We start from the raw sequence: 9,492 nt of genomic DNA, 5'->3' as shown, positions 1-9,492 counted from the left end.
TGTCATAGAACTTTGTTAATAGGTTATGCATCTCTTAAGAGCCTAAGCAATATTTTTGGAAAGAAGACAAAGGAAAAACAAGATGCACTTGAAAGGTCTGGCTGACTGCTATTCAGTCCTTATTATGACTGTAAAGTGGACAAGAGATGCTTGTTTAACTTTCCAAGCATTGGGTATATGGTTAACAGACAGGCTGCAGTTATTACTCCAAATAATTCTTATTGTAATGTATATTGCTTAGGGTTGCAGCCTTGCTCGTCACAACCTCTAAAAATGTTTCTTTCCACCTCTCACTGAGATCATGTTTTCTTTAGTTTGCCTTCACCTGTTGAACAGTACCCTCTTGTCTATTGCAGAGTGAATTGTCACTCATTCTGATCATTCCAAGAGAATATTCACTTACTGAATAGGCTGCCAGACAGTGAAACAGTTGTCAGTGCTTGGCTACAAGGTTTACCTGCTACAGCAAATGAAATAATGTTATCTAGGTTCTCACAAGAACTATTGCTTTAATGTTTGCTGATGGATGGAAAAAGCTGTGCATATATAATTGGCAAAATAGTCTAGCACAAATAATATTCAGTCTTCAGTTCACTTGAAGGGACTGTCAGTTTAATTTTATACCAAAAATCCTGAATCCAAGCTGGCACTATCTGTAGACTGGACATGTGGTTGTTGCCTGGCAGTTACACTGTAGAAGAAATTTATGAAAGGATGGGTCTCTCCACCCTCGCCCAACACCCCCCCCCCCCCTTCTCTCCCCATCCCCCGTTCCAAGTCTAACACTAATCTTAAGCTGCTTTCCGGGTCATATGTACATATGTTGTACTTTAATTAGGCAGAGCATTACATACTATGAAAGTCATATTTTGTACAGATGTTCATGTATGTACAGAACAAAAATAAAGTTAAAAATGAAAGACAAAAATACATTTCTGAATGTGCAGGACACATGCATCAGTAAGCTGCAGAGGATTGTAAGTCACTTAAGCATATGAATATTGTCATTACTGGGAGATGTCTTAAAATATGGAAATAAACTGAACTGAACGATACTGAAAGGAACAGAAAAAGATGTTCTAGATTTTACAATGCAGTTAAAGACACCAAAATATTAAAACTGGTTTTCAGCAGTTAAGGAGGGAATGTTTAGGAGCCACACTAACTATACTGAAATACATCAAACCCCACAAAATTTTAGAGTATTCTGTGCATCATGGGTGCATTCCTTTCAAACAAATACAATATATAATAAACAATTGTTCTTTGTCACCTCAGTCACATGATCTTACAGGCTCTTTCGATGCTTTATTAGTGATGCAAATGCGAGCTGCAAGGAGAATGTGATAAAGGCCTTAGGTAATTTCATTTGCGTTGCAGTAAGAGGCCTGCTGAGCTCTGCCGAGACTGGAGAGTCTTCTGCACCATGTCCTTCCACTGGTCATCTGAAATCTCACGAGCCCAGGCAGGGATCCCCAGAGACGGCAAGTTCACTGCTGCCATGGTCCTTTTCACGAGCTCAACATGATCTGTGAACAGTGTCGGAACAAATATTAGCAAACACTGAACAGTACAACTAGGTCTTTCAGTTGAGTTTATCTGGATGTGTGTTACCAGGATCCATAGGGATGGACGCATGGCTCCGGCATGCAGCGGCTCCTTCAGGATCCTCCTCCTCGTCACTGTCTGGAGCTGGTGGCTGAGGCAGGAACAAGCCCATGGCCTGTGTGAACATGAATGTCAATACATACTTTATAACAGCGATAAAATATAATTATTATTACCCACTATATACACGGATCAGCCATAACATTAAAACCACCTGCCTAATATTGTGTAGGTCCCCCTTGTGCTGCCAAAACAGCTCTGACTCGTTGAGGCGTGGACTCCACAAGACCTCTGAAGGTGTGCTGTGGAATCTGGCACCAAGACATTAGCAGCAGATCCTTTAAGTCCTGTAAGTTGTGAGGTGGGCCTCCATGGATCGGACTTGTTTGTCCAGCACATCCCACAGATGCTCGATTGGATTGAGATCTGGGGAATTTGGAGGCCAAGTCAACACCTTGAACTCTTTTGTCATGTTCCTCAAACCATTCCTGAACAATTTTTTTGCAGTGTGGCAGGGCGCATTATCCTGCTGAAAGAGGCCACTGCCATTAGGGAATATTGTTGCCATGAAGGGGTGTACTTGGTCTGCAGCAATGTTTAGGTAGGTGTCAAAGTAATGTCCACATGAACGCCAGGACCCAAGGTTTCCCAGCAGAGCATTGTCCAGAGCAGCACACTGCCTTCGCTGACTTGCCTTCTTCCCATAGTACATCCTGGTGCCATCTCTTTCCCAGGTAACACGCACCCAGCCATCCACATGATGTAAAAGAAAACGTGATTCATCAGACCAGGTGAGCTTCTTCCATTGCTGCATGGTCCAGTTCTGACGCTCACATCCCCATTGTAGATGCTTTCGGTGGTGGACAGGGGTCAGCATGGGCACTCTGACCACTCTGTGGCTGTGCAGCCCCATACACAGCAAGCTGCGATGCACTGTGTGTTCTGACACCATTCTATCGTAGCCAGCTTTAACTTTTTCAGCAGTTTGTGCTACATTAGCTCTTCAGTGGGATCAGACCAGACGGGCTAGCCTTCACTCCCCACGTGCATCAGTGAGCCTTGGGCATGTCCCTGTCGCTGGTTCACCGGTTGTCCTTCCTTGGACCACTTCTCGTAGGTACTAACCACTGTATACCGGAAACACCCCACAAGACCCTGCCGTTTTGGAGATGCTCTGACCCAGTCATCTAACCATCACAATTTAGCTCTTGTCAAAGACTCTCAGATCCTTATGCTTTCCCATTTTTCCTGCTTCCAACACATCAACTTCGAGAACTGACTGTTCACTTGCTGACTAATATATCCCACCCTTTAACAGGTGCCAGTGTAACGAGATAATCGTGTTATTCACTTCACCTGTCAGTGGTTTTAATGTTATGGCTGATCTGTGTATATGAACGATATTAACAGAACTAGACAGAAAACCCAAACACGTGATTTGAGATCCTCCTAATGGCAAGTAAGTGAAAATAAAATAATGGTAAAGTGTATAAAATACATTTTTAAATTTTAGTCTGTTTATTACTTTCAGTTGAAACTAACGGATAACTTACTTCTATAGTGCCTTTCTGAGCCAAGAAGTACTTTATAAGGAGATTAAATCAATAACATGGAAAATTCCTCAGAATAATAGATAAGAATATCTAACCTCGAGCCTAAATATGACTCTAAGCACAGAAGTTGAGTGAACAAGTTAGACACGGTTAGCTCTACATCACCTCTATTCTCTCCTGCACCTCCTGCAGCTGATCGGCGTGTGATGCCTCGTCGGTTTGATCCAGCTGTGTGTTGGGACCTCCATCAGGCTCCTGGTTCAGTGGTTGATAATAATACCCCGCGCTGTCCTCCTCTTCCTGCCCCGGGGCTCCGTCCTCCTCCTCGCCGTCCTCACCGCTCCACTCATCAGCCGCGGGCTCCGACACTCGCTCCTGCCCCAGCTCCTCCTCCGAGCTCGGCAACACTCTCTCTGGACCCATGACTCGGGTCCTCTCCACTTCCATGCACGGGTTCAAAGCTGTCCCTGCGGCCAGTAAATACACCGCGTCTTAACAGAGGATAATTATGGACACTTAAACACACTTCAACCAGCTGCTATTGCTAACAACAAGAATACAACTCCAATCACTCAACAGGGAAACAGCATCGAAATACAAGATAACAGGCTGATTTATATGACTTTATACCTATATCAATGTTGTCCACAGTCGACACGTGCTTTACCTATTTTCACTTTCGCAGATATTTGCTTTATCGCTAAAAAAAAAAAAAAAAAAAAACACTTAGGGACTCAGTTGAAGCTTAAAATGCATCATTTTCTTCCGCACGGAAGCGGAAATGCGTACGAGTTACGTAAAAGTGACGTCCCTTCGTCACGCCACTCGGAAAAAATATATAATAATGAAAGCTCCTTTCAGCGATTTTAATTATCAATATGCAGTTTAATATCGATACCGTTACTTTTTAGACATATTCTGTAGTAAAGGATTCCAGCAAAAAGCTGTTTATACGCTGTAATGTGGTGCGGTGGCGCTTAACCGCCACCAGGGGGCGCTGATCACCAACCCTGAGAGACGGAGACTTGTGTCGAAAGCGCGGCATCTTTACAGATAGCGCTACATTTTCATTTACTGCACTTTTGGTAAGACTGCACGCGATGAATATATATTTCTGTGGCAGTATCAGGGGAGGAAGGCAGGATGTGAAGATTTATCCAAAAATTGTGAAGAAATTGCAGACCTTTGGACAAGTTTTGAGCCATGATGATATATCTGAGAAAGGTAAACACAGCTTCCTAAGGGTTAACTGTTACAGTGCAAGGACCTATAGGCATCTACACATTATTTCCAGCTTTCTTATTTGTTCATAGGCAATGTGGTGCATCGTACACTGGTCATAATCATGTGTCATGTGTCTATGAGCAGATGCAGACCCATCAACAGTCCCATTCACTCACCTTAAAGCAGTAACCTGGACAATTTAGCTGCCATTTACACAGTTTCCCCTTCAGCCCAAATGTACATGACCAGGCAAACCATGCTCCTTCAGTTCTGCACTGGAGCTACAAAGCTGTATAATTCACATTACACGCTATGGAAGAGGCGATCCAGTTTAGTATTGTACTAACTACATGCCTAAATCAGTACACAAATATACATTTTTGTTTGGCTCACGAATAATACTCTTGCCACCTAAGCAAGTCCATTAGATAACAGAATAAACCCACAGGAATGAAAGGGTTTTTGTGTTGCATTGTGGGATTGATCCAGCATATTTTCTGCACGAGCTGTTTGTTTACATCCAGTTTTTGCCTCAAGCAGATGAGGTGAGCTGTGTGGGTTGTGATGGATAATGCTGTAGACATGCTGAGGGGAAGACAGAACAGAACAGAGCTTTTCAGGATAAACATTCAGTGTTTGACATTTTGAGAAACTCAGTCTGCAGATAAATTCTCTTAGTGCTTCTTATTTTGTGTGGTTTGAGTGCTTATTCTTTTGAGTAAATCTGGAAGAGTCACTGTGGAATTAACAGTAGCTTTTTAGTGGTATTTAGTCTACTACAGACAATGAATGCAAAAGTAACTGATTTTGAAACCAACCAAGTTTCAGTGGTACAACAACAAAAGATTTAAAACATAACTATTACAAATGTAAATTTACTGTGTTTTGTTATCAGAATATTGTAATATTTCTTTGAGTAAATACTAGCTAATCACTGGCAGGGGAGTGGTTCAGTTAAACTTAATATGAGAACTGAAGTGGTGGAATGTGGCTCTTATTAATTTCAAACCAATTTGTTCATCTAACCATCTTTGAGTGTGCACATACACTCACCGTTCACTGTAATAGGAACACCTGTACAAGCCATTCGATTTCCCTGTATCATCTTAGAGAACTTTTTTCCCTTTCTTTATTTCTCATTATATCCATGATGTCCCTAGGTATGAAAGGAAACTGTAGCTTGTTTGTTAATCACAAATAAATTATTGGGTATACTACTAATGCTTTTAGCAGTTTCAGAAATCACATAAGCTGGTGTGTTTGAGATGAATTGACATGCTTTGAAGCTATTGGGGGCAGTCGTGGCCTAATGGATAGAGAGTCGGACTTGCAACCCGAAGGTGAACCTGAAGGTTGTGGGTTTGAGTCTCAGGTCCGGCAGGGATTGTAGGTGGGGGGAGTGAATGACCAGCGCTCTCTCCCACCCTCAATACCACGACTGAGGTGAGACCCTTGAGCAAGGCACCGAACCCCCAACTGCTCCCCAGGCGCCGCAGCAAAAAAGGCTGCCCACTGCTCCGGGTGTGTGTTCACGGTGTGTGTGTGTGTGTGTGTGTGCACGCACTTGGATGGGTTAAATGCAGAGCACAAATTCAGGATACTTGGACACAAGTCACTTGACTTCACTTCACTATCGTTTGGTTATTTAGATATACAGTCTGCATGATGCTCACATGGTAGCTATAAGTGTCCCTCACTCCTTAACAACATTAATCTTTTAGCTCCAGTGCAAAACTTGGCTGAACTATTGGTGTAATGAATAAACTTGATTTGCTCCTGACTCAGGTGAGGATGCTCTACCGGGAGGAGACGAGGCTATCTATGACCGTGATATGGAGTGGCTGGCTCAGTCTGATGGTGAGACAGGTTTTGATTAGGGAGTATGAGGCTCATTGAAGACTAAGTGACATACATATAATTATGTTTTCCTCTTTCCTTACTCATATCTTAACCAGTAGTTATTTATCATATTATTTTAACCCTTTTTCACACTACACTAGCGTTCGATTCCTGGGGGCGCAATGGAAATTGACTTATTGGACATTTTCAATCAGTATAAACAAATGAATTATTTTATCGCTTTAAGTCTTTTATAAGATTAGTCAGGACACTGTTGGATTTCTGTGTGTAGAACATCATGATTCTCTGTTTAGCTGCTGGTGAGCAGGGCAATGGGAAAAGGGAGGGGTGTGAGCCCCCTGCTGGGCAAAAAACACACACCTCTCCACAGTAACATTGGTACAGAGATAAAACGAACAGCACAACTAAAGCTTTTTTGATAGTAAAACACTGCCAATTAACCTAGCAGCCTAGATAAAAATAAAAGAAATACTGCAAATTCCTAAAGCCCTGAGTGTCTACTTTCATATGAGCCATTAACCACTAATGTGGAATGTGATATCACAAATAAATTGAGTGATGAACACTGGAACACCAATACAGGCAGAAATTCCATTTTTTGGCCTCCCGTAAAAAGAGTTAATTGTGCAGTCAAAATTCTGTCATTCACAGTGTCAGAAATGTGTCATTGTACATAAGAAGTCTGAGACAATCCATTTGCACCTCTTAAAACACCCGACACAGTAAAGATATTCTTGCTCATTTTCAGAAAGAAAGTACATTTTGAAAAAAAAAAATTGCAACTGTGATAGGATATGGCTTTGAATTTTATCAAACTTAATAACTGTTTTGTTTACCTTCCCAGTTGTAGTTGCTGAAGTAACCCAACCGTCTTTTGGTGTGGGTTATGAAATCGGTCAAGCCATGGCCATGAAAAAGAGAATTCTCTGCCTTTTCCGACCCTCATCAGGGAAAGGTAATCCGAATACTCTTCAAGTCTCAGCATACTACATGAATATTTGCTCAGTAGGTGTATTAATACCATTTTTGCCCCCTGCAGTTGTAAAGAACACTTCAGCCTATTTCACAGCTCATTAGAACCTGTCTCTCTAGCCTCCAGTTATCACCAGACCAACATTTAAACACTTCAATGTAGAAATCTATGAAAATAGATTGTTTATTAAATTTACTGTCTTCTGCTTAATATTATTCTTGGTTCTTTAGTGCTGTCTGCAATGATACAGCGGGCTGAGGGCAAGTTGGGCAGCTCTCTCTTCCAGGTACGGGATTATGAAGAAGAGGAAGTTGAAGGCATTCTGGAGAATTATTTTGGTGAACTCACCAAGAACTAATGTGCATTAAAAATGCACTATATTGCCAAATGTATGAATACCTGACCATCACCGCCAGATTTTCTTGTTGAACATGTCTTTCCAAAACTATGGCCATGAATATGGAGCTGGTCCCCCATTTGCTTTTATAACAGTGTCCACTCTTCTGGGAAGGCTTTCCACTAGATCTTGGAATGTGGCTGGGAGGATTTGTCCATTCAACCATAAGAGCATTAGTGAGGTGGGGCACAGATGTTGGGTGAGGAGGCCTGGTACACAGTCAGCATTCCAATTCATTCCAGAGCTCTGTGCAGGTCACTCGGGTTCTCCCACTCCAACCTTGGCAAACCTTGTCTTCGAGGGCCTCAGGTTTGGGCCCCTTAGTTCCAGTGAAGGGGAATTCAGCATACAAAGACATCCTATATAATTGTGTGCTTTCAACTTTGTGGGACTCAAACAGTTTGACGACCCACATAGGGGTGTGATGGTCAGGTGTCCACATACCTTTGGTCATATAGTGCAGATCACCCATAATGTAATGAGTAATTTCATTATCCAGCTCTGTATAGAACGCTTTTTGTAAGTAGATATTTTCATTTAAATAGTTCAGAGGCACTTAGGTTTTATATAAATTACTGACACATGATGCATTTGTGTTTGTTAAAATATGGGTGTCTCTCAGATTGAAAGATTTAAAACAAGATTCCACAAGAATAAAATGTTGTGATGTTTTCTATCATATTAATTATTTTTCCACATTCTTGCATCTAATTTTTGTTCTTATTTTACTGTATCTGATGTAAACAATTTGATCATAATTTGTAATAATGGAAAAAGAGGGAAGAGTTAAAGGAGTGTGACAGCATTGACCAGGAGTCACTTATTTGCATATAGCTGCTTAATGAAAGCTGGCAGTAGGGCCAGATTCATAGATATTTGCATAGATATTAGGCTCTAGTGTAAAAACCAGTGAACTGGATATAGAACTGACAGGCAGCTCCACAGTACAGTAGTGGGTTGTTTGAAATTCCATCATGACACGTAAAATGTTCCAGTGCTCAATCCTACCCATACTCTCCAGTGCTCAGGATCAGTACTGATGCACCTTACTCACTTTTCTTTATTATGACCTCATTAAGACACAGTTACTTGTACCTGGTGACATTCTCTTTGCAACATCTCACATTTGTTTGCTGAATTTCTGGGGCAGTGCTTAAGTGTTTAGTCTGCTAAAGACAATGAATGCAAAAGTAACTGATTTTAAAACCAACCAAGTTTCAGTGGTACAACAACAAAAGATTTAAAACTGTTACAAATGTAAATTTACTGTGTTTTGTTGTCAGAATATTGTAATATTTATTTGAGTAAATACTAGCTAATCAGTGGGAGGGGAGTGGTTCAGCTGGTTGAATGTAGAATTACAAGTATCTCTAAGTATTTTTGTTATTGAAGCCTATAATGGCCTATAAATTCTAATAATTTAATATTACTGACAACTATAGCCTTTCACACCTTCTGTATGTTTTATACAATCAGTTTTTTATACATCCATTACTGGTTGTGTATGATCCCACACATGCTCCCAAATATGAATACATTTACCCCAGATGCTTGCCAGAAATTACCGTGATTGAACTGCAAGTTAGTTCAGTTATCCAATTATCTTTGAAGCAGATCATCTTTGATATATCTCTGAATTTCTACTCTCTATTTAATAAATAACCCCCTGTGTATACTGTACATCCACTTCCTACTGTACATCCACTTCAGAATACACACGTACAGTCTTATGACTTTATAAATAAAAAGTATGTATTCATAAGTGTAAGCAAAGATATGTTTTAAAATGAAATTGATACGGAAAAGGTATCCACCACAAATTAACAACATTAGTACTTTGTTGCAAAGCTGTTGTTGGCATTGCGCATAAGTTTGAT

At 40.9% G+C, this 9,492-nt stretch overlaps 2 protein-coding genes across 3 annotated transcripts; one reads left to right on the top strand and one right to left on the bottom strand.

Moving 5' to 3' along the window:
- Positions 1-808: 808 nt before the first annotated feature.
- On the bottom strand, positions 809-3,949 carry mea1 (male-enhanced antigen 1). Of its 2 annotated transcripts, none has more exons than XM_026937451.3 (4): positions 3,792-3,949; positions 3,327-3,628; positions 1,615-1,723; positions 809-1,529 (listed from the first exon to the last, which is right to left on the bottom strand). In XM_026937451.3, the coding sequence occupies exons 2-4, from the start codon at positions 3,606-3,608 to the stop codon at positions 1,366-1,368; spliced, it is 555 nt and encodes a 184-aa protein (XP_026793252.1). In that variant the 5' UTR covers positions 3,609-3,628; positions 3,792-3,949; the 3' UTR covers positions 809-1,365. The 2 variants fall into 2 exon arrangements, with proteins under 2 accessions (XP_026793252.1, XP_026793260.1); XM_026937459.3 differs by having other exon boundaries at positions 3,327-3,652; positions 3,792-3,939.
- Positions 3,950-4,135: 186 nt separating this feature from the next.
- On the top strand, positions 4,136-9,295 carry LOC113540936 (2'-deoxynucleoside 5'-phosphate N-hydrolase 1). The gene is made up of 4 exons (XM_034303136.2): positions 4,136-4,385; positions 6,171-6,242; positions 7,090-7,200; positions 7,449-9,295. Exons 1-4 carry the CDS (start codon positions 4,262-4,264, stop codon positions 7,574-7,576), a joined length of 435 nt encoding a protein of 144 aa, XP_034159027.1. The 5' UTR covers positions 4,136-4,261; the 3' UTR covers positions 7,577-9,295.
- Positions 9,296-9,492: the final 197 nt, after the last annotated feature.

The sequence above is a fragment of the Pangasianodon hypophthalmus genome, chromosome 3, assembly GCF_027358585.1.
Source record: "Pangasianodon hypophthalmus isolate fPanHyp1 chromosome 3, fPanHyp1.pri, whole genome shotgun sequence".
Taxonomy (NCBI): Eukaryota; Metazoa; Chordata; class Actinopteri; order Siluriformes; family Pangasiidae; genus Pangasianodon; species Pangasianodon hypophthalmus.
Note: the sequence above shows the minus strand (reverse complement) of the source record. Positions and strands in the feature narration are given on the sequence as shown.

What these genes read in the sequence shown, in the direction of transcription:
- mea1 (XM_026937451.3), bottom strand. Translation starts at nt 3,608, where the DNA reads ATGGAAGTGGAGAGGACCCGAGTCATGGGTCCAGAGAGAGTGTTGCCG. An exon ending in AGGTGCAGGAGAGAATAGAG is followed by an intron (nt 1,724 to 3,326) that starts GTGATGTAGAGC and finishes ATGTTCACACAG; the next exon opens with GCCATGGGCTTGTTCCTGCC. An exon ending in GTCCATCCCTATGGATCCTG is followed by an intron (nt 1,530 to 1,614) that starts GTAACACACATC and finishes CACTGTTCACAG; the next exon opens with ATCATGTTGAGCTCGTGAAA.
- LOC113540936 (XM_034303136.2), top strand. Translation starts at nt 4,262, where the DNA reads ATGAATATATATTTCTGTGGCAGTATCAGGGGAGGAAGGCAGGATGTG. An exon ending in TGATGATATATCTGAGAAAG is followed by an intron (nt 4,386 to 6,170) that starts GTAAACACAGCT and finishes CTCCTGACTCAG; the next exon opens with GTGAGGATGCTCTACCGGGA. An exon ending in CCGACCCTCATCAGGGAAAG is followed by an intron (nt 7,201 to 7,448) that starts GTAATCCGAATA and finishes TTGGTTCTTTAG; the next exon opens with TGCTGTCTGCAATGATACAG.